We start from the raw sequence: 26480 nt of genomic DNA, 5'->3' as shown, positions 1-26480 counted from the left end.
AATGTTCTTGGAAGCAAATGACAGGTCACCTCCCTCCATGGACCCCCCTCCTGCTACCACAGTCCCCACGCACTTCCTGCAGCTGAGCCAGCTGTTATCAGTTACACGAGGCGGCACGAGTTTTGGTACAAACTGTCACCTTTAGTCCAATGACAGAGAGAGCATGGCACACCGTAGCACTGCCCCAAACACCTCATGCTTTACAGAACCTTGCACTAGACCCTCATTATCCAGACAGTGCTTCAGCAGCACCCATTCCCACTGTGCACTTTTAAATTTCCACCTTATGCCGTTTTCTCCCATAATTTGCCTTAAAGCGCTAAATGGGGGAATGGCGATGGGGAAGTTACTCGCAAAATAATCCATTACAGACGGAGGTGGAAAGTTGAGTACTCCGACTCTTTATACTCAGCTGGTCAGCTGAAACAAAACCTTGGTCCGGATTTGCATTTTCTGGGCCTGAACTTTCCCCCTCTGTCTGTAATGGATTACGTTTGCGAGTAACTTCCCTTACACTTAAGGAGTACAATCAATCCTAATAACTGTGCAAATCTGATTCCAATGCGAGAGCAGAGGGACCCACACACGGCCGCAAGTGAAGCAGCTACTCTGAAGCAGGCTAATCTGTCGGATCCCTGCTCATATGGGGGCAGCGTTTCCTGATCCGCGCTCCACTCCACGTCTGAGGAAGAGGGTGCAGCTAGACCTTCAGAGCTCTGATGATGGCTGGGTGACATCATACAACAAAACCTCAAATACAAAATCGGGTGGCAGACAAGGGGAGGGGATGTATCCAGCAGGACCTGGGGCAGAGGGAGACGGGTAACGAACACAGGGGTAGGAGTTAGCTGAGCAAGGCGGGGCGAAGACATGAGAGACGGCAGCAGGCGGAGTTCCAGCCGGATATTTTCAGTTATGAGCAGAACGTGGCCCAAAACAGAAAGGATTAAATTATAACTGAGGCCAAAATGGCCGCCATGCTTAACCAAGGCCTGGAAAGTCCGTCAGCCCAAGCACAGCCATGTGGCTGGTATTGTTCTAGGGGCGGCCTCAGGCCTGTGGTGGCCATGCTGACAGACTGAGAGTCACATCTGCTACCAACTGGGGGTGCTTGGGAGGACCACAAAATTACTGCTGGGGGGGGGCGGGGGGCAAACATGACCTCTGCAGTAGGAAGCTCTCCAAGCCAAACAGCTTGTCAATCCCATTCACTTTGAGCTGACTTTACTTTTAATGAGACCCATTGTAATAAAGACACCAATTCAATGCTTTTTAGAGAGTAAATCTGGTTCCTATGAGTGCAGCGCCCCGGGTCCTGATGGGAACCCCTGACGGGGGGAGGGGGGCCACGTTCAGGCACTAATTCTCCATATTGGAACCAGCAGAACGACCCTGCAGGCCCCTCACCCATACAATATCTAAACAACCCAGCAACTGGACACGGAGGAGACATTTGGCTTTAATCTCCCCCCTCGGAGGGGCTCCCTCGCCTGGGTGTGCCAGTCACGGCACAGACAGACAGACGAACACCGGCAGAGCGCGCCACACACGCGGCCAGCACAGACGGCATGGAGCAGAAACCCACACACCTACTGTGACATGAAACTCCATCTTATATACATCCGCTGTGACACTGCTATCGACTTTGTGTCATCCATACGCTAATACTGTATGTCTCTGTTAGAGGGCAGGGCCTGGATGACGGAGCACTGCAGATGGGGGGTGGGGCGGCGGCGGGGGGGGGTTGTAGATGCTTCTCTGGTTGGTGAAACACTGCAAAGAAGAAGAGACAATCCACACACAACATGCTTCCATCACTGCGGTCCCTTTAATTAAAATCCCGTACTGATCTCCAATCAGTGATCCACTGCCGGCGCAGCACAAACCCAGCAAACCCAGCCTGCGTACATATTACATGTGCAAGATACTCAGGTCATCGCAGGAAAAACTAAACCAGCCAGATGGGCAGAGCAGCGCCGCAAACCCAGAGCGGGTAAAGCTGAACTTCATTTCGTCAGAACTCCTTCCAGGTATGCGATGTCCTCCATGTCAAGTCATCAAGTCGCGTAACACGAGCCGGCAGATTCTGTCTAACAGACACATTCGCAGGTAGAAATGCACAGATGGCTGCATTTGGCAGTTCGGTCCCGGAGCGGGCTTGTGGGAGTTTGCGCGGAGGGTACTGAAGGTCGTAACGTGAGCCCGCGCGAGGCCCGAAAAGCGACGCGGGGCTGAAACTCTACCTGCGCTCAGCTGACTCACCTGGGAAACGTTTGATCTAATAACACATCATTGACTTCCTGCAGCACTCACCACCCAATTGTCTGGGTAAACCTTTGCTTTTAAAATATGACGCCCTTAAGAAAGACAAAAAAAAACAATCATCACAGTGACTACAAAAGACACAAGACGCCAGCTTTGGCTTGATCAAAACCCAAACAGCACCTTATGAATGTCAAAGCTGCCCGAACAGTCAAACCAGTCCTGAAATTCCTTTTTTGCTTCGGTGTGGTTTCCTGAGTGTCTTGGGTTGTTTCCTCCATGCCAGCTCCCCCCCCCCCCCATGGTGCCGGCATAGTAGCAGTTCAGCCCACTTAGGGGTTTAGGGCCCAGGTGACCACAATGATGGAGAAGCTGAGCACACCCACCAGCATTCCAACGATGACCAGAAGGAGAGCCTGGGAAGAATGAGGCGAGCCGGCATTACGAAGAAGCCAGCACACATCTGGACTTTTGTTCAGTATTAACTTTCCACACTTGTTTTACTGGGATGTAGTTAATATGCATTAAAACGAGTCACTGATAATTCCCCAGCAGAAATAGACAAATAGATTAAAACTCCTAAAAGCAATATTAGCAGGAAGATTTCTTACACAAAAATGTTCCGAGGGCAGAATGTAAAATGATTGGGTCAGAGAGATAACCAATCAGATTGCAGAGGAGGTAGGTCCAAGATATCTGACTGGTTGTTCCCTTCTTTCTCTGGTTGCTTGGACCCACCTCCTTTACAATCTGATTGGTTATCTCTCTGAACAAATCATTTTTCCTTCTGCCCTCAGGACATTTTTGTGCAAATAAAACTCCCACGAGTGCTAAAATCTCCCAGTAATTTACAGCTGTTCCGGCTGACACACAATGATGAGTACATACACCTATGGACTGTAGGGACTTGAGCGGCTCGGTGCTGATCCGGAGGTAGAAGAGGCCAGGGTACACAAACAGCAGACACGTGGATGTGGTGGAGCCTGAGGAACAGGGGAAGGCCACCGTCACACGACGACCGGAGCAAAGCAGAAACGGCGTCTCCGCAGCCACTTACCCACCACCCCGAACACGTTCCTGATGTCTGGAACAAAGACGGCCAACAGCAGAACCAGCGCGAGCAGCAGGATGGTCAGCAAGACGTGGCTGAGCCACGAGAAGGCCTGCTCGCCCAGGATCAGCATCCTCAGTGCCTTTCGGGTCTGAAGGGCGAGATGGGTTAGAATGGAACTGGGCAGTATCTGTACACAACATGCCTGACCCTTTCTATGGTGGGGGGGGGGTCTAAATGATGGCTGTTTGCAAGTGGGGGACTGGGATTAAAACAAAATCTGCCCTGGACCCGTTTCCAGCCCAAATAACCATCGGCCCACTGGGAAAATGTCCAGTACGCCAGATGGCCAGACCAGCTCTGCCTGAAAGGCATGCTCAGCATTCTGAGGGGCCTGCAAGCTGGAGGTATATGGAGGTATATGGATGTACGTGGAGGTATATGGATGTACGTGGAGGTATATGGATGTACGCGGAGGTATATGGATGTACGCGGAGGTATATGGATGTACGCGGAGGTATATGGAGGTATATGGCAAACAGCACAGCACACACAGAGTAACCAGGGGAGACCACACAGTGGGCACAGGCTCAGGCTGGGGGGGGGGCGTCAAGCCCAAAATGAGCCTTAATCCCTGCAAGGTCTCTGTTGAGACTGGAGCCAGAACCGCTGAGTAAGCAGAACCAGGTCCAGCTGGGGAGCCGGAAGTGGATCTGCCAGGATAAAAACCGGATCATGTGTCTGGACGTGATGGGTGATGGCGAATGTGGTGATGGAGGGCCCAGGGAAGAGTGGGGACTGGCTGACATTCAGTGACAGGGTGACGGACAGTCGATTTCTCCAATCAGCTTTGAATCCCAGCAAAGAGGCGAGACGCTCAGTCCCCCTGCGATCGCTCTCAGCAGGCTTGCTATCACACCATGCTGATCGGCATGTGAATATCGCAGTGTATGCAGAGGCCTGCCGGCAGCACGTCGGTCTCAGGTTCGACTCACGGGGAAGTGGATGAGAGGCACGGTCAGCAGCACGGCCAGCAGGACTCCCAGGCGCACGGACATGATCAGTGCGTCGCGCGGCAGGAAGGTGCTGTAACCCAACAGAAGCTCAGACTCCACGTGCTCTGAGGGACGAAACGGTACCGAGAGGCCCGGTGAGGGAAAGGCAGCCAAGGATCTTGTGTCCAGCAACGGCAGGACCTGGGCACTGCCACACAGTGGAATGTTACTCCACTGTTACACTGAGCTGTAACTCGTTTGTTACACTTTCATCCTTTTAAATACACACGCTAATGATTACTGTACTGTTATTTCAACACGCTGCAGCGTCACTGCTGGCTATTCGATACAACGAGGAAAACCAACAGAGGAACAAGGGGAAGGACTACAAAAGCATGCTACTCTATGGGTGCATGTAGAACATTGTGCTGACAATGCAAAGATTGTGGGGTAAAATCCAGGAAACACAGAATTGTCACCCTTCTCTCTATTCTAAGTAGTTTTGGATGAAAGCATCTCTCTCTCTCACCCTCTCTCTCTCTCTCTCTCACCCTCTCTCTCTCTCTCTCTCTCTCTCTCTCTCTGTCTGTCTCCCTCTCTCTCTCTCTCTCTCTCTCACATTGGAGATTAAATAAGAAACGAGGGCAATAGCTGAGAAAAGATCTGCAATCTCTAAAAATTGGAAGCGTTTCCTCAATTCTTTTTAGCAACTGGTGCGTTTGCAAGATCTGTATTACAAAATGCTTTTCTTTGTTTTTGTTATTTGTTATTAGTTTAGGGTGAAATCTTAATAAAATAGTGTTAATACTTTTTAGGTGTCCGGGGTTACGCCCGAAGCCGCTCCTACCGTAAAATGTGAGGTAGCCAAACAGGGCAGAGATTAGGTAGACGAGCAGGCTCAGGGAGATCCCCACGTTGGCTACGTTCTGCATCCTCTTCTTGGTGGGCCTGCAATTCGAGGCGACAGTGATGGCAATGAGCGGGGAGGACCAACCGGGCCCCATCCCCCCCGTACAGGGGAGGCACGCACCTGCGCAGCTCAGAGTAGATGGGCAGGACTGCGGTGTGGCAAAGGAAGGAGAACGCCAGGGTTGGCACTGCATAGGCGCTCTGGAGGGCAGAAGCCAAACGATGATCATCAGCATCTGAGTGTCCACATGGCCCACTGCTGTCAAAGGAGCCCATGGATACCGACCTTACTGGAGATGACGACGAGTTTGGGAACACAGTCGGAGGCAGAGGAATTAGAGAACTGGAAGACACAAGCCGCACACAGATTGTTAAAGGGTCGCTTTTACAGTAACCCTGCAGTGCAGTACGGCTAATTAATTTATCTTTAGCGTGGGCTGCAGTCTGGAAGGGAACCAGAACTGACAGTGAGAGTTGTGTGTGTGTTAAGTACAGGGACTCACACATGACCAGCGCTGGCCTATAAGAAAACAAGTGACTGCTACCAGTGACCAATCAGGACCTTGGTAGGCATTACCTGTGAAGAGCTTAGAGTCTCATTCCAAGGCAAGGGACAGGGGATGCTCCATTTTTTTATTACAACCTGGAGGGGGTGGGGGTGGAAGGAGGGGTTCAGTCATCAGACGCACATGCCAACAAACCGAAGGCGAGACATCATAGGGCTGCCGTACCCACCACAATGGCGAAGAAGACCATGAGGAAGAAGGCCAGGCCGCTGGTGTAGCCCAGGAATCCTGCCGTGAGAGGAGAGCAGACCCACAATGTTGGCACACAGGGGCAGAACAGAGCGCCCCAAACACGTGGGTGTATAAGGGGATGAGCCTAACCAATCTCAGATCTCAATGGTTTGGAAGCTGCCTCACTAGAGCTGCTTGGGTACAGAACACAGATGTGGGTAAATGTGGCCAAAATGCAAGCTATGGATGACTGGAGTCCTGAAATCATGTGACGGGTGGGTGAGGTGGGGGGGGGGGGGGGGCAAGCACAGCTTGGACACTCACCGATTTTCGGCAGCAAGGCTAGAGGAAGCACCACAAACAGGGTGACCAGGAGCAGCAACACCCTCCCATCCAGGTACCAGGCATGACTGTGCATAGGAGAGATGGGGGGGGGAGAGTCAAACGCCTTAATGCCGTTAGTGTGGAGACACACAGGGGGGCGCCGAGGGACGCAGGATGCCGGGAAATGCCTCAAGTCTCTCGCGTCTTTCAGATCAGTCTCTGCTCTCCCAATCCAGTGGCGTTACATAACCCCCCCCACAAACCGCAGCCTCTCCGCCAAGCCCAGGGACGCCAGCACACGCAACACATGCCAGAAAATACTTCTCCCCTCTGCAGAAAGCCGCTGAGATTTACCCGAGCTGACGCACGGCGAAGGCATGCGGGACCCAGCTGGGAGGCCGGCCCGGCCCACGCACCCCGGCGCGGAGACAGCACCTGCTCCGGGGACATCAGCGCACAAAGTCACCCACGCCGCAAGATGCCACCGCGGGGCCCCGGATACCATTCCAGCTGACAGCACCAATCCCAGCTCCAACCTGACATCATCCATCAACCGAGCGAATGGACACGCGGCCAATGAACATCCATCCTGCTCCAAGCAAGAAAAAAAATGGACAATAACCAGCCATGAGTTTATGCTTCCCAATGTCACAGGCTCCAGTGAAGTAAACAGAAATGTAGAATCAATACAGAGCCTGTCTGGCAGCGAGACCCATGCTTAGGCAGAGCTAATCTCAGGGGAAACACAGCCACCCGCCTCGTTAGACGCAGCCAGACAGAGCCCCCTAACGGCACCCGTCGGCACCTAGGTAGGGAGGCCCCGCCCCGTTGGCACCATGCAGCGCGGAGAATGAAGTAGATACTCTGACAGTGCGTGAAATCCTGGATATTTCACAGCGTGCACATGTGGGCACGGGCTCCGGTCCGCAAACAGCGGCTATGCAGAGTGGGGCATACTGGCTATGCGTTCCGTTCAGGGGGATTAACATAAATCAATTCAAGACGTTTGGCACGCATTCTCGCCGGCCTCGCTCCTGCCCGGTCAGCTGTTTCTCAAACTTGCTCCGGATTTCGAACTTTCGGCCTGGCCTGTTCGCCGTCATGGCGATGGCTGACAGTTTTACTAATGAATCCCGACTGGTCGGCCATCTCTGCTGCCAGTGAACACATGCAGGACGAAGTCTAACGGATCCACAACTTTCCTTGTGAGCGGCCGATCCTGGGTCCGATTTGCAGTGGTATCCTCTTTGTCATAGTGGCGTTACTCTCTGCCACTACAATACCATTCAAAGCCCCCCCACCCACAACAGAAGCACTTCCACGCCACAGAAAAAAAACCACAGACGTAAACTGGCCCGCCGCCGCCAATAAACAGCCACGCCCCTGTATCTCTTAAACAGCCAGTTAGCGGGGGGGGGGGGGGGGCAGGGGAGGTCTGGCAACCCAAAGATGCAGAGCAGCTCATTAGCCACCTTCTGCGGCTCCCCCAGTCGTTAGCGGCAATTAGGGTGGCACAACTGATACGAGGCTCTATCAGCCTGACTGGGAGGACATGTGTAAGAGATTTGGGGCTAACGCGGAGCAGCTGTGCGGAGTGGGATAAACCCCCCCCCTCCCGTCACGCCTGGCCCAGCCACCGCGTCTCTCACTAACCCAGTGCAACGGGGAGCGAATTAAAGCGTCCTCCAGTTCCTGGAATCTCTCTTGGCCACAGGCTTCTTGGGAGGAAATCCACCCTCCCAGAAAAAAAAGACAATAATGAATGAGAACTTTACACTCACAACGGCGGATCGATGTTTTTCTCTCCGGCAGAGATTTCCGCCGCCGTCCATAGGATGAGGACCGTGCGGCCGCCGCTTCAGCCATGAATAGCTACCCTGTGCGATATTCCCGCCATGAACTTCACGCGGTTTGCGGCGAATCTGTGACAGCCCGCGGGGTCACCTGGCTTTTGCGAAAGAACCTGAGGTCCGATTAGATGGCATCTGGATGCAGGGCTATAGGAGATGAGCCCGTTGACCCTCGATCTTAATGCACAGAGTGGGTCAGAGGGACTGGTGTGACTCACTCAGTGGTCCCCGGGGTCAGGAAGCCGGTGACGGCAGCAGGAACTTCAGATTTAATGATGAACAGGTAGGAGGACATGGCTGTGTTAGAGAGAGAGAGGGGGGGGTATCAGTCAGAAATGCACATTATGGGAGAAAATGAGAGACCGATCACACACACACACACACACACACACACACACACACACACACACACACACACACACACACACACACACACACACACACACTCTATATATTCATATCTTTATTGGTACTTCTCTTTTATTGCTATGGACAATATGATGGTTGTGAAAATGAACACCAACCACAGCACTAAAACCTAAGACAGCAGTGTACAGGAGGCCATCACTCTCTGCTTATTACCCAGGCCTTCGAACCCGGAGCCGGGCCTGAATCTGCACGATCTCCACGCACAGGAGACCGAGGGTGGAAATAATAATGAAAACCAGTCCCTAATGCTTAGCCTCCCCCTCCCTCCCCCACTATGGAAACTGGAATATGTGTGACTGTTTTTCCACTCTCCCAACTTGATCAGATGGGGGCTTTGGGGCTCTTAGACTTCTGGGCCAAGCAGGTCATTAGAGAAAACAATGGCAGAGAGGCAGGCAGACAGAAAGACAGGCAGACAGAAAGACAGGCAGACAGAAAGACAGGCAGACAGAAAGACAGGCAGACAGAAAGACAGGCAGACAGAAAGACAGGCAGACCAGCACACCGTCATCCTGGTGCAGCGCAGCGCGTCCGTGACACTGCAAGCAGGGTGCTGCCTTGGCTTCATTACACTGCTGCAGTGCTAATGGCTCACTGCGGGGAGCGGGAGGTGGCAAACATAGATGGCGGGGGGAGCGGCGCCCATCCACTGCGTCACACCTAACTGAGCGACATCTGGATGTGTTGTGCGCAAACGGACACACAGTGACAGCCAAGCTTTAATACTTACATATTAATCAGTCAACACATACTAGGCATGTAAAAAAAAATAAAAAAGACAGTCAGGACAGAGGAAAAAGCAGGCAGGATGAGATTCTCTTCAGAGACTCACTCCGACAGCTATTAAAACCAGTCAAACCACTTTAATGGAGGGCCGACCAGGGACTGGGCCGTTGTCAGGGCCAACTGAAGCTCCTAGCTATCGGCAGAGCTGATGAGCCTTTAATCGACATGCCTTAACTGCCCCTAGCAAAGCGGCCCAAGTTAGGGCAGAGCCTCACTGGGGGGGGAGGGGGGGGCAGTAAAGAATGCCCCTACCTCTATACTAATGGTGGGTGCTACATGACCATTCCAGTGGCCTGGGGCTTGATAGTTAAGCTGGATGGGAGGGTGGGCTGTTTTCTTGGGTGGGGAAACTTAGGTAAATGAGTCATTCAGAAAAAGCCCGCAGGGACATGGAGGTGGACTTGGGGGCGGGGCTTTCAAAAGAGGCGTGGCCAAGCAGAGCATTTATAATACTAATCACTAAATCACTGCACTAAAATAATCATTATCCTAAGTGAGCCAATTTTGTTAGCTTAGTACAGATTCTTTCAATGGTCTGTCAGGAACAGTTGGGGAAGGGGGGGGGGGCAGGGGCTAATTCTGTATCCCCACACCCACCAGAAGGCTGTCAGATTTCAACTGGGCTGCACTGATCACTGAATGAACCGAAAGGCTGTCAATCATGTAGAAAGAACTTCTTGCACTAAATGAGGAAGACCTCAAAGGGGTGGTACCTACCAGAACTGGCAAAGGTTTCTGCTATTATCAATATAAAACAATTCTTTAAAAAAAATCAAATACTGGAAACAAGAAGAATATTCTATGAAACAGAATATTTCCCTAAATGGACAGCATACAGTATATAAACCGATTTATCCTTACCTCCAACATTCTGGATCAGAATCGTGGCTGCAACCAGAACCTAAAAAGACAAACACATATTTTCACTCCAAAGCGTAGAGATGTGGTTCTCTATAAGAATGTCAGCATCACCATTCTCTCACTTTGTTCTGGAGGTGTAATGGTTTAAATGTCCAGGCTTAGAAAACCTATACTTACTCTGCCTGGCTTCTGGAAGGCACAGAACCCGAGATCTTCATAGGAGGAGAGACCTGAGAAAGACAGAGACGTACCGTGGGCCAATGAGACAACTGCATCGTTCTCGGACCAATCAGGCAACGGCTTTGCTCTTGGACCAATCAGACACGGGTAAATATCCATGACTAAATAATTACACATTGACATTAATTCCCTTTTCCCCTTTAGCTGCACATTCCACCAAACCACTCAGCACCCCTGGGCCCGGTTCTGGCACCTACAGGCAGGTCCTGGGGTAAGCTGCAGTCAGGATATTAAAAGGCGGGCATGACCCTGGTGGGGGGGGGGGAGAACACACACGGAGCCTGGCATATCACTGCAGGCTGCTCAGTCTGCTTTGCATTACTGGAGAGGGCTGAGAGAAAATACCAGGAAGAGCTCCGAGACCCGGCTGGGGCAGCAGCTACAAAAAGGGGCTTTGTGTCCACGAGCTTTGTGAGGGTGCTGCCTCCCTCCACCTACCCCACCTGCACATCCACAAGGTGGAGCAGTAACCACGGCACCACTCGGCTCCCACCTGAATGTTCTCACCAGGAGAAGAGCTCATGCTGGACTAGCACATTTCATTTCCTTCAGCTTTGCGTGTTTCAAATATGCTAACTGCTGAAAGAAAGTTTTAGTATCCCAAGAATGTATTAATGGCCAAATGGAGTTTCATGAACCATTTGCTGTATTTTCTCATCCCACTAGATGGCGCTCTCTGTTCATAAAAGGACTCAAAGCATGTCCGAAAAAAAAAACCAAGAGCAGCATCTAGTGGGGTCAAAAAATACAGCAAATGGTTCATGAAGCAGCATCTTCACCACTAGAATGTACTTTTTTTTTTAATCTTCCTTACCAGATGTCTGTCCAAAATAGGCACATCCATTACAATTAAATAACAGGCTTTATGGTGAGAGGAGAACGGTGCATCTAACAAGTAATGGTGGGGGTGACTTTTAGCGGGGGGAGAAAACGAGAGGCGGGGCCACAAAGGTGTTTCCCAAGGAGATGATCGTTCAGTGGGACTTACGTGTCTGGTCACACATCTTAAGGAGCAGGTGAATGGAGTAGGAAGCCAGACTGGAGACAAACACCAGCAAGATACTGAGGGGAAAGTGTAAATGGGAATGTTGAGGACACCAGACGAGCAGGTAGACAATAGGGAGCAGAGCAAAGAGGGACCAGTACTCACCAGAAGCCCAGGATCCCCGTGTGAGCCATAGCATAGGCCAGACCCAGGATGCCACTGCCCATGATGGCATTCATCAGGTTGAAGACAGAGGAACCGAAAGATGCCCCCGGGGAGGCCTGAGTCCTGGGGCCCTGCGGAGAACAAAATAGGGAGCAAGCATACTGTAAATGTCAGGTCTCACACTTAGCGTGTGACGCTTATCCTGGGGCTCGGTGGGTTAAGCCTCTGTGCCGGTGATCAGAAGGTTCCGGTTTGAGCCCCAGCCTCAGCACGTCTGCGGGTCCTTGAGCAAGGCCCTTAACCCCCAGCTCACTGGGTGCTGCCATGGGCGGCTGCCCTTCACAGCCAGCTTACTCTCACCTACAGTGAGCAAGTTGGGGGAGGCGTAAAGAGAACTTCCCCATCTGGATCAATAAAGTATCAATTATTATTATTACATATTTCAGTGGTACATGCTCACAAATACCTTTGTCTTAAATGCGTCTCATAAATTCACAAATTTCACATTTAATACTAAGTGAAGAACATGGATCGACAACAACTAATTAAGTAAATAATATACCCTTCCCTCCTTTTCCTAGAGGATTAAAAGTGTAATAACTGCTGCATTTCGTTTGCAGGCTTGTTAAACAGAGGACAGGCACTTTGCTGACGGAGTACAATCTGAAAATAGAGCTGGATGTGAAAACAGGCAGGGGATTTGAGCCCAGCCTTCAGGACAGCTGCCTGGGCTGGGGGGAGCAGAGGGGGTGGGCTCCACAGGCCCGCTCTAATAAGAGATATCCGGGCCGGGCCTAGCACATGCCCTACCGCAGCAGCCGGCTGAGGGCTACTCCAGGCAAGGGATCACCAGGCTTTGGGCACTTATTAGCTGGCCATCTGATCCGGCTCTGCTTAACCATCCAGTCTCCCCTCAGCCGTGGAGCTAGATAAGCACTTCAAGCAAAAAGTTAACCCTCCATTGCTTGGGGGTGGGGGTGGGGGGGATAGGTATATTATTCTACATGATCTAATTTTACTGGAGCAGAAAATGTGTGCCAGGTGGCGTGGTACTGCACACACATTATTAGCCTAGAGAATTTCTTTACAGAAGAGCACCTGAGTGGCGGGTCAAGTCTCCAAGCCCGTGATCAGAAGGTTGTTGGTTTCAGTCTCAGCAGGACAGTCACATGTATGTGGGCTCTTGAGCGAGGTCCTTAACTCCCAGCTGCATGTTAGCTGAGCAAGGCGGGGTAAGCGAAGAGACTAATTCCTATTCACCTCTACTTGCGCAAGTGGCAAATAAAGGATTTATCTTTAAAAAGAATGGACACCGCATCTCCCTTTAACACTCTTTGATTTAAATTTTTCATAAAGAGCTCTGGGACAGGCACATTTGTCAAGTCGAGAAAGGGACTGCACAGGTCAGCAGAATAAATTTCATAAGAGGAGAGTACAGTTTGCACATTGACCACGTGCAATCATGTTGTGGAGATTAGGTCAACTGGGGCAGAAGACCAGCGTTCAAGAAGGATGATGTGGACATTTTCTGTTCCTGAATCAGTGGAACCAGCTCCATGAGCACATACATTACAGCCAGCTTTGCATTTAATCTGAGGACATATCACCTCAGCACTGCTCTGCAGAGAACCGAATTCCAATTCTCTGGTAACTCGCCACCAGAGGTAGATAGTTCAGGTCCAGAAAACACAAATCCAGACCAAGGTTTTGTTTCAACCAACCAGTTGAGCATAAAGAGTCACAGTCACAGAGTACTCAGTTGGTTGGTTGAAAAAAAACTTTGGTCTGGATTTGTAACTTTCTGGACCTGAACTATCAAACGCTGCTCGCTTCCATAATTCATTAACCACAATGCAGATAAGCAAAAAGCTAAACCACAATTTTCAGGCTTCAAGCCCACAGCTCATACTTCACATTATGGTTCTTTTCCCAAAGAAGTACGATTATCATAACAAACAGCCTTTAACTGCACCAAGAGCTCTCACCCCATATTCCCTTTCCTAAATTTTGCTTCTTCTCTCATATGCCATGAATCTTCTGCTGAGGCCTGGGGGAGTGAAGAGTGTTGTTTCGAGGGGCACGGGAGGTCAAAGGACAGCAGACTAATGCATCACAGTCCATTAGGAGTGCATGGTTTAGCAACACAGTTTTGGAATCACACGGAGGGAACAGACAGACTGAAAACTGATACCCAAACACAGAGGTGGCGCTGAAATGTAACAGCCCGTTCTGGCCCCGCATCTAGCTCATCTGCTTACTGCACCTGTGATGACACTACCGGCAATGGTGATGTCTTTCTGCACTTGCATCACACACCATGAAGAATTTTACTTTAAAACGCAAAAACAATCATTTCAAATTCGTGCTGCCATTTAAATTCGGTACTGAAAAATCAATACTGTGCGCGGGTTTTCTATTCAGATGTTTTAAAAACTAAAATACAATAAGTGAGAAAAACAGGATACTGAAAAACCTAGAAGGCAGAGAGACACATGACCATGCCGGAAGGAGTATATAGGACTTCGTCCCAACTACCGGGACTACATTTGGAAGTTTTCGTGCTAGTTTGTGCCGCTTTCTATATAAATGCTCCTTAATTATGAGAATATATAATTATGAGAATTATACTTAATATCGACCATGTCTTGTCTGTTACCACAGCCGTCAGTGATATTGTTTTCGGTTTAAATTAGAACAGGGGTAAACTTACATCCCTCAATAACGGCGTATTCTCGCTGTCATCTTCCTGAATAACATCGGCCGATTGGACCGTGTTGTTGCAGTGCTCAATGCGATGCATTCCTCTTCTTTAGCAAAAACAAAAGTAGGAATTAGCTGCCAAAATATCATATTTCAACGAATTGTTTCTCCTGCGATATTTACATTACTACTCAGCTGACTACTACTCACCGGTCACATGACATTGCATACGTTGTTCACTTCAGATTTCATTGTCGACTTTAAATTTCGTCAAAAAAAATTCTAGCCAATGGACACCGCCGGTCCGGAATAGCAAAATCAGGTCTAGAGATGACGTATAATCTGTGCGCATATTCTCGGTGATGTGGAGGTGAGAGCACGATTTTCTTAGCGTAGTGCAAATTACAGTATCGTTTTGGGGAACCAGTGTTATTTCATTATAGTATAGACATTTTTCTTGGCTGCGGTAAGGTTTACGGGGGAGGGCTGGTAAAATATGTAATTTTGGATTTCCTACCCTGTATTCAGCTTTGCCAACTCGTGCATCTGGCGTAACACGCTTACAGACTCTCGCGCTCACGCAAGAAATCTTACGGCAAATAATTATTATTCCATTATAAACCTAAAGTAAGCTACATCAAAAGCGTCGGAGTAGTTTGCGAAAATCACTGGGTAATAAAACTGTTACTTGTCTCGAATTGAAAATCTCACTCCAGCCGACTGACCGAAGTTGGCAACCCTGCTGTAGCCACGCTAATTTCCATAGTCAAACATGTTTTACTGTAAAATTACAAACACTAAATATTTCAAGAGCAATGCTATCTATGAACGGAGTGAAGAATCATTTCATGATCTCACGGAGAGCATTGTGAGGGGCCCCGTAAAGCGTACCGCTGCCTTTTTGTTCATACTCACTCACCTTTCAGTTAGAGATTGTTTGCAATGTGATTATTTACATTTCTCAAATCTTTACCGGTTAAATGGAAAGGACGTTGTTGTTTTCTGTCCCAATTTTATGTGTATGTATATTAGTTCAAATTAATTATACTATGGTGCTGTGCTTAAGGTATTCATTTTGGTAGTTAGTAGTCACCCATCTGTGGGAATTCCATCCATCCATCCATTTTCCAAACCGCTTATCCTATTGGGTCACGGGGGGTCCGGAGCCTATCCCGGAATCAATGGGCACGAGGCAGGGAACAACCCAGGATGGGGGCCAGCCCATCGCAGGGCACACTCACACACCATTCACTCACACATGCACACCTACGGGCAATTCAGCAACTCCAATTAGCCTCAGCATGTTTTTGGACTGTGGGGGGAAACCGGAGTACCCGGAGGAAACCCCACGACGACACGGGGAGAACATGCAAACTCCGCACACATGTGACCCAGGCGGAGACTCGAACCCGGGTCCCAGAGGTGTGAGGCGACAGTGCTAACCACTGCACCACCATGCCGCCCCTCTGTGGGAATTCTTTCAGTGAATATGCCAATAATTGGTAATGACTTAGTTCAGCCAAGCGGCGGCTCGTGTTTTATTGTTGTATTATATTTCTGATTATCTGAATTCAGACAGTTCAGTATCTTTCATAATGCTGCACAGTACTGACAGGATCCTTCTGCATGTTTCCTTAGGTTTATTTACCGGTGCCTTAAAAACGCGAGCGCTCCCAGCCTTGTCACTCTCCGGTCACTGCCTTGCTCACCGTTTTGTGGTGTCCCAAGGTCAGCACCAGCGAACTTTGCACCCACACACCTCCTCATGGTTGAGCAGAAGAGCATCGAAATCCTCGACCTCTATGGACCTTGCCCGGAGGTACGTGGAATGACCTGCTTGGACAGGGAAGCCTTCGGCCACACAGTGAGGGTCCCCACCCTGCGTATCCAAAAGGAGGTTCTCCATAAGGCGGTGAAGAGCCTGAAGAGGGTGGCCTTGAAAAGACCCGGCTTGAAGAGGGTTCTAGAAGTTGCCGGCAACGAGAGCCACAAGCTGCTGCTTCTGGACCCGGCCAGCGTCTCCTCCACCACTTCCTTCAGTGAGGCAGAGAAGCGGACACTAGGGGAGCTCGGGGTCCCCCTGGAGATTGGGCACCATGAGCTGCGAATCACGTACGAGAACCTGAAGGCCGACGAGGTGCTGCGTGCCGTGCTGCCCGAGGGCCAAGATGTCACATCGGGGTTCAGCCGCGTGGGACACATCGCTCATCTGAATCTGAGGGAGCACCAGCTGCCCTACAGGAAGCTCATCGGTGAGGGTCGTCAGATGCACGTACTCTTAGGAACGAGAGGTGTTTTTCCACAGATGTTCACATGGACCGATCACATCATGAGGCCATTTCTTCATGTGTCGGACATCTCTGTTATACAACAGGAAGAGTTGGTGTATTTCATTAGGAGTACTGCTTCTCACACGCTGGCATTGTGTATGCTGTGTCCCAGGCCAGGTCCTTATAGACAAGAATTCGGGGGTGACCTGTGTGGTCAACAAGACCAACACCATCGATTCCACCTTTCGCAACTTCCAGATGGAGGTTCTGGCAGGAGATGGCAACATGGTGACTAAGGTGAGGTGAACGGTAATATATGGTCAACATTTATACACAGTGGGAAAGTATCTGAAGCTCTGTAAGACCCATGAGTTTCTGCTTTATATTATAGTCACTAGGTATGACTTGTGCTCCTGTTTTTTCCATTTGTATCTTTTGTTTAATAGGCTGTCGGTAATACCGGGGGTTGTCACCATCACAATTGTCCAATAGGAATGCTCTTAGTGGACAATAATAACTTGTAGCTTAAGTTAAGCTGAGAATTACTGATTTGTGGAATGCCCCTCTGGTCTCAAAACTCATTGAGGGCTTGTCTCTCTCTCTCTGGCAGGTGAGGGAGAATGGTCTGTCATATGAGTTTGACTTCTCACAAGTGTACTGGAACCCACGACTCAGCACTGAGCACGAGCGGGTGGTGGACCTGCTCAGGCCAGGCGACGTGGTGCTGGATGTCTTCGCGGGTGTGGGCCCCTTCGCCATCCCAGCGGCCAGGCGCGGCTGCAGTGTTCTGGCCAACGACCTCAACCCAGAATCCCACCGCTGGCTGCTGCACAACTGCCGGCTCAACAAGGTGGACGGCAAAGTGCGCGCCTTCAACATGGACGGCCGGGCCTTCATCCGGGGCCCCCTGCGGGAGGCGCTGCCCGCCCTGCTGAGGGACCCTGCGACGGTGCATGTGGTCATGAACCTTCCGGCCCTGGCGCTGGAATTCCTGGACGCCTTCCGTGGCCTATTGGATTCAGACTCGGAGCCGGAGCCGGTAGCCAGGACTCTACCACAGGTGCACTGCTACGGTTTCTCCAAGCAGGATGATCCCCGCCAGGACGTGGTGGACAGGGCGTCTGCCAGCCTGGGTGTCCAGCTGGACGGGCGCTGCTCTGTGCACATGGTGCGCAATGTGGCTCCCAACAAGGAGATGATGTGCATCAGCTTCCACCTTCCCAGAGAGGTGCTCTTCTCCAACCACAGTGTAGACAAGGGTGAGCCTCTATAGTCTTATAGATCAGTGTTTCCCAGTCTGGTCCTTGGAGACTCGCAGTTGGCCCATGTTTTTGCTCCCTGCCTGTCAGATGGTATGCATTTTTGATCCCTCTCAGCACTCTACCAAAAACTCGGTCTGTCTGTGGATCCCCAAGGACCGGATTGGAAAACACTGCTATAGATTGGACTGATCCACACAATATGGGAGCAGACTGTTCCTTAGCCCAGTCCCCAGGCACCCCCAGACAGTCCACACTTTTGTTCCCTCCCAGCTCCCAACACACCTGTACCAGGTATGCACTGTTCTTTACTGCTTGGTGCAGATGTGCAGAGAGCTGGGAGGGAGCAAAAATGTGGACAGTCTGGGGGGTCCCTGAGGAGCACTTCACCGGGGTGGGGGGGCTACCAGTGCCCAATTACCTGTTCCAAAAAGCCTCCCGAAACTGGTTCTCCAAAAATCCAATGGAAAAACCATCTAGAAGTTTACCAGAAATGCCAAAACATACTTTGGCATTTTCAGACGTTTGTCTCCCTGAGCATTTTCTTGGGATGGCTTTGGATAAGGTGAGTCAGCTCTAATGTGAGATTTCTTTGCTGCTCCGCTACAAAGTAGCTACACTGACTCCGCTGACCGCAGAGCTGCCTACAGTAGGGCTGGAAATTAAAGTTGTGTTTTGTTTCCTCAGAAAGCCCAGAGGAGCCATCTCCAAAGAGGCAGAAGCGGGGGGAGCCCACGAACTGACAGCACGCAAGGGCCGCGGTCGGCTTTTCAGTTATTTTTAAGAGACCTATAAGTTTTGCTATATATTTCTTTTCACGATGAACAATGACTGTGTGCCACAGCGGTGTTTTACGTAAATCTTAATGACTCTGCTGATGAGTGTTATGGAGGTGGAACCTTATCTGTCCGCAGACACATTGCTGTATACGTGCATGCAGTGTACAGGAGCTGCAGTTGCTGGTCCAATAAAACCTGTCACTACATGCAGTGTGCATCTGTCCCTGTGTGAAGCGCAGTTAGAACGGCGACATCACTGAGGGCTGTAGGATGGCATCTTGTGCATAGTGGTGTGAGACTCAGAACACTGCACAGGGATACAAGGTTGTATTTTACAGTCTTACGTTAACAAAAATATATATATACCACATGGAAAAGGGAGACAGTGTACGTGTTGTGCTGTTCGGCCCCTCATGGGGCCACGTCGGGGCCCTCAGTGCGACACCAAGAAGAGGGCGCTGAAGGCATCCTGTACAGCCCGGTGGCACGCCAGGCCCGAACTGTATCCCCCCGCGACGTCCTGGGATGAGGTGGCCCGCACGTGATTCAGGTACCTGCAGGGTAAGAACAAGGCACGTGATGGGGCTGGCCAATCACGCGCTTGCAGGGGGCTGGCCAATCACGCGCTTGCAGGGGGCTGGCCAATCACGCGCTCGCATGAGAGCAGCTGGTGATGAGCGTGGGACTTAGAAAGGCAGCAGTCAGTGAAGGTGGAGGAGGAATGCTGTATGGGAATGAGCATCGAAGGGTTAACGGGGAACTCAGGCAGCATGCCTAGGAACACCTCCCCATACAGGCATTACCATGCCACCAACTGTGGTCAATTACTATCATTAGGCTTCTAGAATGTTCTTATTAGCTCCATGCACAGCTATACTTCAGCAGCTGGAGCTCACAGGCACACGCTGGGCCACTAAAACGTGACCCGGAGATGGTGGGTAATATTTCAGCCCGAAGCACCTCTGCCTCCCCTTGAGATGGTCCTCCAAGGACCGGCTACAGCCAAGCTGTGGAAGGCGCCAAGAAAGTTAATAACACCAATAAAACAATCCAGGTCAGGGGAGGCCTGTTTCGCATTGGCTGGTGCTGGTGGCTGGATGCGTGACAGAGGGAAACAACACAAAGGCAGCCGAAAGGGGGCGCTGTTCCGTGGCTGTGGTCAGCAACCCGCTCAAGGCCCACCAAGGCCAATCCTTGGTCCTACACCAGCTACCAGATATCAGCCACTCTCTGGTAAAGACTCCTGTGTCAGGGACCCTGGTTAGGATGGATCAGATCCTCAGGGTGGTCCAGTGAGCCAGTAAAAGCCGGTCAGCAGTCCTACACCAGGGCCCCTTGGAAGATATCTGGCCACGGAATTGATCAGACTGTATTAATCTCGCAGATTCCGTATTGCGTTTGGACGGAAATGCATGTCGACGCAGCAACAGGTCAGACAGCACCAGCATCCAAAACACACACATGCTTTTTAAAGACGGGGTCTTACTCTTGCATCAAAAACTCAGACGTCCACAGGATCCAAAGCCTACCTACACACTCTCGGTCAAACACACCCTGGCCATATCGCAACCAGCGAGGAGCATGGGAAGCTTCTGAAGGCCCGGCTCGGTCCAAATCCATCCAATGACGATGGGCCAGCGCCGAGTGGGTGCCCTTGGAAGCCCGCCTGTGCCCCCTCCCCCGGCCTGCTGCCTGAGGAGGTCCTTTTAAGTGCTTACAGATGTCCCACCAGGCCCGCCCCCACATCAGCCTCCGTACTGCATTAAACCTGTCACTCTACCTCGGCCACCCCACCTGCCCCCCCCCCCCCCCCCAAATCCTCCGGGTTCACTCTGAGCCCGAGCTGCTGTGTGGTCTCACGGCGAGTCCCGTGTCCTATCCGAGGGCCAGAACCTGTGTCCCAGCTCAGCCCCTGACACCCGCTCACCCTCACACGTGGGTGTGAGCACTACACCTTCCCGCCGAGGATGCGGACCCTGGGGATGACGCAGTGGTAGAAGATCTACCCCCGGATGAGGAACAAAGAGTTCTGCCGCGGGCTGGCATCAGCCCCTCGAGGCACCAGATACCGCCACCCCCTCAGACGGAGCCAAAACAGGGGCCCCCGCGTGCCGCAAGCAGCTGGGGCACTGGAACGACTTCAAAGCCAAGCAGTGAGATGTCACCTCCAGTCAGTAACTCTAAACCAGCAGCTCCTGAAAGCCCAAGAGAGCGCGTGAGGGAGTGTGACCAAGGGAATGTGTGCGCGTGTGAGAGAGAGATGGTGCGAGGGAGTGAGTTGAGCATTTGATGACCGCTAGCTCTGATGAGGTGTGTATGTGATACGGGGGGGTCAGTGAGAGTCTAACATCGGGGGTCTAGCCGTCTTCATGACGGCGTATACCTGGTGGCCTGCGATAGGCTTGGCCTTTTACTGCTTTCAATCAGCTTTCCACCAATTACACCAGTATGAAGGGGTACTGGTGTTTAAATTACACATCTCAACAAAGCATCGTGCAGCAGGCAGGCCCGCAACAATCGGCCCATGAAACGGACACGCGACAGACCATCGTCTTCGCGGTGAAATCGGATGCGGCGGGCGATCTGCTAACGCGATTATCTCCGTCTCTCCTGCTCTTCTGAGCCGTAAAGACAGGAAGAGAGTGTGGGTGTTGCTTTTTTGGCCTGCGCTCTGTCGTCTCGCAGCCACCGGCATCCATCACTTGCACCGAGGGCCTGTTTGGATGGAAACCTGACTGAAGCGGCGCACCATCATCACCCCCACCTCCCCGCCTCCAGCAGACATTTTCGGGTCTTCATGCCGACACACAAGATTTACTTGTTCGCCAAGTACCATCCCCAAAGTGCATCAAGATCCTCCAGCACAAAGCGTCCTCAGACAGAGAGGCACATCGGGAAGCAGAGAGCTTCAGCGGCTCACAGATGGCCCTGGACATTTCTACTAGGTCTCCTTCACCCCCCCCCGTCACTCCGAGGACTGCGTGCCACCTCACAGGCATGAAATCCAAGCTGCCTCAAACAGCAACATCTTTCAGCTGCCAGTCAGCTGCAGAGACATTAAGTGCAACCTGAGCTGAGCCATCTCACCGTCTCCTGTTATTGGGTAAATATGGGGCTATTTCTGCAGACCCCCCCTTTTCCCCTGATGGTGGGGTGGGGTCATCCAAGACAAATCAACATAGACGTTCCACACGGACTCTGCTGTGTACGCCCCCTGGGATAGCCGTCTTGGATAACAGGCACTTTACACTCTTGGTCAACAGTACCGCACAAGAGAAGCTGCTACTGACTCAGCTCTGAGAGAGATTCCTCCATGCACGAGGAGGCAGTAACTATGGAGGGAAGGGGGGGAAAAAAAATCCGCGACTAAGCTTATAGGTGGGAATGCGGCCAATCAGAATCGAGATCTTACGGACCTCAGAGGGTCTGCGATCTGCTGGCAGGCAGAGGGAGACGTTCCTCTTCCGAAAGTCTAGGCCAGGTTTGGCATATTTTATATATTATATACAAGATTCACAAGCATCTCGGTTTCATAGTATGTCCAACCGACAAGCTACTGCAAAGTCCTCGGGTGAATCGCGACACCAAGGGCACAAAGACCATAAGGTGACGTAAACCAAATACACGACAACACAAGTACAATCAAGTACGCATTTTAAGATTCACCCCTAGACTCACAATATACACCCCCGCAACACTGCAGCGGGCTACATTCCCAGCCCTACTTTCCTTCGTTACTCAGCCCTGACCTCTGACCTCAGGCCTGCTCCCCCCCCCAGCACCTGTTCCCTTCCACGCAGGAGTGCTCCGAGACGGCACCGTTCCCACAGAGCGGGACGTTCGACTGGAGCCCCGACAGACCAGCAAGGACATCGCTCTGCATGTGCACAGTGCTCAGCTGCCGATCTGGAAACAGCAGCAGTTGGAACACAAGCTTGGCTCAAGCCTTAGACATGTCACCATGGCGACAGGCCTCCCCGTTGCAGGAGCCCAGACCAGTGTGGAGCTGGTTAAGAGGAAGAACTTCCGCTGGGGTAATTAGACGACGGGTGCTATCCTGGGCAAAGCCACACTCCAGCCTGGCTCACAGTCCGGAAGCTTCCGTGAGCCTGGCAACGTGGGGCAGGGGTGGACACCTGTCGGGTGATTTGTCATTACAGAGGGGTCAGCCATCAGCTGCCAGCCCCTAATCACCCCCTCACCCCCTGACAACACTGCCTGCATTCCAGAGCTAGCTCCAGTTACCGTCCCACCCAGGGGCGGCCCGCAAATGTGTGTCTAAGAGGATGAAAACGTTACTAGAGTAGGGCTGCCGAGAGCGTGTGAATACATCACTGTGCGTGTCTCTAAGTGCGTGACCGGACATGTGGGCGTCAGCGTTAAACTCGCCGGCGCCTCCCCACGGGCTCAGCGCGAGGGCATAGCCGGGCCATCCCATTTAGAACCAAACAGGAGGTCAACCGAGAATCCTGGTGCCCTGCCTGTAGAGCTCAGCTCCTGAGACTAATCTTAACAGTTATGCCAGCAAGCCGAGTCGACACTGTGAGGAAGGCCGTTGGCAGTATGCCACTCCATTACTGTCCTGTAGGGGGGGCTGATGTCTACCTGAAGGACAGTCAGGTCAGCGGTAGACCCACGGCGAGCCGCTCATCCCCGCCCTTAGCCAGGCATGCTTGTTTTAATTAGTCTCTCCCCTGAGCACAGGGAGGAAACTGGGTTGGAAAGTTCACCCTCATTGTTATTACTTCACCGTTATGAACTCATAGCGGAATGGAAGAGACAGAAACAGGCTGCGGTGTTTGCCAGCGCTGAGAGGGGCTCATAGCCCGGGGGTGCGGGGGGTTAATTAGGGGCCATGGGGGGCCAGTGGCAGGTCATACATCACGCTGGAACAGAAAGGAAGCCGCAGTAATTACTGCGCTCAGCGCTGCAGGGCCACCTCGAGCGGCCGGGGCTATCCTCCTCACCGGGCGCGGGGATGGTGCCTCCGCAGGGCGGCAGCTTGGCACAGATCATTTGGGGCAAAATATTCAGAGGCAATCAGGTTATGACCACGAAGTGAAAGTGAAAAGGGTGCAGGTGCCCAGTGGCTGGGTGGGCGGTGCCCGCACTCAGCCTGGCACCACGTGGGCGCGAGCGGCCGCTACGGTGAAGCATGCGCTTTGCAATTCAAATGTGGCCAGCCCACTCGCAGTTCCTGCAGTCTCTTTTGGCTATGCAAATGCAGCATCGGTGAGCCCCCGCCCCCCCCCCTTGCCGAGAGAAGCTGAACTTGGGTAAACATACAGGGGGGACAGTCCATAGAATGCCAGCCGTAAAGACGGGCAGAGCGACCCTGGGGGGTAATCAGCGCTCGAAGCAGGGGCATGAGAAAGCACCTCTGTGCTCGGCGGCAGACCACCGCCTCCACACGAGTCCTGCCCAGTCTTATGCCCCCGTACCATCTGTCCACGACTTGCCTGCGCTAAATCTCTGCCCCCACCTCCAACGCCCCCCCAAGCCCCGACGGCTTCGCTCTGGACCTGGCCATGTGGAGAAGCCATTTAACGCAGCAGATGAAGGATCCCTCCCCCGCCAAAATGCAAGCCGGTGGCTGCCGTCACGTGTGTGGCGGCCATGAACGCCACACCGAGGACCGACATCACAGAGTCCCACCCGAAGCTGATTTACAGCTTCCTGGCCAGCTGGGGAGGGGGCGTCAAGGGAGCAGGTAGAAAAATGCTTAAGTGAATTAAAGTGGGGGTGGCGGGGGGTATGTGCATACGCATAATCATAATCCCAGACCTGACTATAGATCCAGAGGCAGGAATAGAACGGCATGGAACAGAACCGTCCAGATGCATTCGGGGTATTTCGCCAGGTCCAGTCAGCCCCACATTTGACCGGGGTCCTCAGGAGACCAAAGCGGCGCCCCCCGCCTCCCTAGTCACGCATGCGCTCCCACACGGTTCAGGCACAGCTGTAAGACTTGGGCCTGGACGCGTGAGAACGGCGCGGAAGGTCGTGCATTTGCCCCCGGCTGGACCCGACCACGTCAGCTAGCATGAACTGCTGCCACAGACGCGCAGCCTCGGCTCTCACCCAACATCCACGACCACCAGGAAGGACAAGAGACACCCCAGGCCTTCAAAAGCCATAACTGACCCATCAGCATATAGGTACTGAATCCTGAAGTGGTACCCTGAGGTCAGAAGACTCTTTAAAATTGGGCTGCCTGAGAGGATGGGGTCACCATGACAACCAGTGCCAGCCCTCACATCTCCCATAAGGTGGGGGATTCCTATCCATCATGACTATGCCCCAAAAAACAGGAACCCCTCCCAACCTGGCGCTCCTTTGTGGCCTGTGCGGGCCTTGGGGTGTGTGTGTGTGTGTGTGGGGGGGGTTCGCAGACTAAACAGAGGGTCCAGCTGCTTGGCTTCACCCTGCGGATGAGAGACGTCGGCCTGACAACTGCGCTCAACTGAAGGCTCACTTTTTCCACCAATTAAACTCAGGGTGCGTGGGGGGGGGTCAAAGTATTATTCAGATTGACGTTTAGAGCTGAGAAATTTCTGTCAGGGAGATGAAATATCATGAGAGCGGAGAGCCAATAGAAACAAGTGGTGTCCTGACTCCAGCGCCAGCATGCAGGGCTCCGCTCCCGCCGCCGCGACTCTCTGCCAGGTTCTGCTCCGCCTTTTTTTTCCTATTCCCAGCTCAAGTCCAAGAGTCCCCCCCCTCCGACCCCCAAATCCTGGAGCTGAAGGGAATTCAGCCTTTCATCGCCTACAGGCTAAAGGCTGAGCATGCCGGAGACAGCAAGCCAAATGCAAAGAAACACACGCACACATATGCGGGCGGACACACACACGCATGCGCACACATGCATGCGCACACACTTATGCATTCCACACGCAATTAGGATGATAATGAGACACACACACACGCGCACACACACACACACACACACACACACACACACACACACATGCACAGGGAGAACGCAAACAAGGGAAAGTCCCATCAAACACCCCCCACTGCAACACAGAGACATAAACAACTGCTCTCCATAGTCCTAGATGGATACTGCAGTTGTGCAATAGCAGATCAACTTTTAGTCTCTTTGTCTCTCCCTCTCACACAGACACACACACACAGACCTGTACTCATATCTTTGTGGGGACCGTCCATTCATTTCTATGCGTAAAACCCTAATTCCAACAATGACAACCTTAACCTCACCAAGCCCTAACTTGAACCGTAAGTAACCATTTTTAGTTTTTTGATTGCGATCACAGATTTTCAGAAGATGGTCAAAATAACATGATTTTATCACATTGTGGGGACATTATAATGTAATATATACATGACCACACACACACACACACACACACACACACACACACGACCACTTGGGTAACAAGCGACCAGCTTACACGGGTGTGAATGACGACCCACAGACACCTGAATGCTGACTGACCATGCAAACTGCAGCAGCAATGCCGAGTGTGTGTGATTGATGATTCGGCCTAAGCTGGTCCGGGCAGTACCCCCCCCCCCCCCGTAACATCCCCAGAGTTTGTTCCCCCTGGTAGCTCACTGGCCTATGGAAGGAAAGCCAGGCAGCACCCTCTGAAGGTCGTGGGGGATGTGGCGACTCTGCCTTTGAGTGAGGAGCCTTTCATGCGCGGCCGCAGCCGGAGCCACCCACAATGCACAGGGGCGCGGCGAGTGCGGCATTGTGGCTCGGCCCGGGGGAGAGCATCTGCTGAGCAAACACGTCGTGTTGGGTCACGGAGAGAACAACAAAGAGGCAAGCCGGGCGGCTTCTGCCGGCCATCCCAGGCATGCGACACTGGGCCACGATGCGGCTCCTCACTCCAGCATGGGGGGGGG

General features: G+C 52.1%; 3 protein-coding genes across 5 annotated transcripts in view; 1 reads left to right on the top strand and 2 right to left on the bottom strand.

Annotated features, from left to right (window-relative positions):
- Nucleotides 1-1806: 1806 nt before the first annotated feature.
- slc38a6 (solute carrier family 38 member 6) lies at nt 1807-14553 on the bottom strand. Its single transcript, XM_048975455.1, has 17 exons — nt 14505-14553; nt 14305-14401; nt 11595-11725; nt 11433-11506; nt 10382-10434; nt 10205-10244; nt 8347-8425; nt 6279-6364; nt 5953-6011; nt 5795-5860; nt 5504-5560; nt 5339-5418; nt 5156-5256; nt 4309-4433; nt 3320-3464; nt 3151-3245; nt 1807-2678 (listed from the first exon to the last, which is right to left on the bottom strand). Exons 1-17 carry the CDS (start codon nt 14516-14518, stop codon nt 2595-2597), a joined length of 1386 nt encoding a protein of 461 aa, XP_048831412.1. The 5' UTR covers nt 14519-14553; the 3' UTR covers nt 1807-2594.
- A 53-nt stretch (nt 14554-14606) lies between these two features.
- On the top strand, nt 14607-18808 carry trmt5 (tRNA methyltransferase 5). 2 transcript variants are annotated; one of them, XM_048975453.1, is made up of 5 exons: nt 14607-14664; nt 15933-16546; nt 16737-16866; nt 17180-17823; nt 18511-18808. In XM_048975453.1, exons 1-5 carry the CDS (start codon nt 14657-14659, stop codon nt 18564-18566), a joined length of 1452 nt encoding a protein of 483 aa, XP_048831410.1. In that variant the 5' UTR covers nt 14607-14656; the 3' UTR covers nt 18567-18808. The 2 variants fall into 2 exon arrangements, with proteins under 2 accessions (XP_048831410.1, XP_048831411.1); XM_048975454.1 differs by lacking the exon at nt 14607-14664 and adding an exon at nt 14684-14921.
- Nucleotides 18809-18914: 106 nt separating this feature from the next.
- Nucleotides 18915-26480, bottom strand: part of mnat1 (MNAT1 component of CDK activating kinase) — a 25602-nt gene continuing 18036 nt past the window's right edge. For both annotated transcript variants that reach the window (XM_048975459.1, XM_048975458.1), the window contains exon 8: nt 18915-19156. In XM_048975459.1, coding sequence (XP_048831416.1) covers nt 19036-19156 — 121 coding nt within the window. In that variant the 3' untranslated portion in view covers nt 18915-19035. The remainder of the gene's footprint in view (nt 19157-26480) is intronic.

This window comes from Brienomyrus brachyistius, chromosome 14 (genome assembly GCF_023856365.1).
Source record: "Brienomyrus brachyistius isolate T26 chromosome 14, BBRACH_0.4, whole genome shotgun sequence".
Classification (NCBI taxonomy): domain Eukaryota; kingdom Metazoa; phylum Chordata; class Actinopteri; order Osteoglossiformes; family Mormyridae; genus Brienomyrus; species Brienomyrus brachyistius.
Note: the sequence above shows the minus strand (reverse complement) of the source record. Positions and strands in the feature narration are given on the sequence as shown.

What these genes read in the sequence shown, in the direction of transcription:
- trmt5 (XM_048975453.1), top strand. An exon ending in GCCCTACAGGAAGCTCATCG is followed by an intron (nt 16,547 to 16,736) that starts GTGAGGGTCGTC and finishes GCTGTGTCCCAG; the next exon opens with GCCAGGTCCTTATAGACAAG. An exon ending in AACATGGTGACTAAGGTGAG is followed by an intron (nt 16,867 to 17,179) that starts GTGAACGGTAAT and finishes CTGGCAGGTGAG; the next exon opens with GGAGAATGGTCTGTCATATG.
- slc38a6 (XM_048975455.1), bottom strand. An exon ending in AGCCTTGCTGCCGAAAATCG is followed by an intron (nt 6,012 to 6,278) that starts GTGAGTGTCCAA and finishes CTCTCACGGCAG; the next exon opens with GATTCCTGGGCTACACCAGC. An exon ending in TCGTCGTCATCTCCAGTAAG is followed by an intron (nt 5,419 to 5,503) that starts GTCGGTATCCAT and finishes TCTGCCCTCCAG; the next exon opens with AGCGCCTATGCAGTGCCAAC.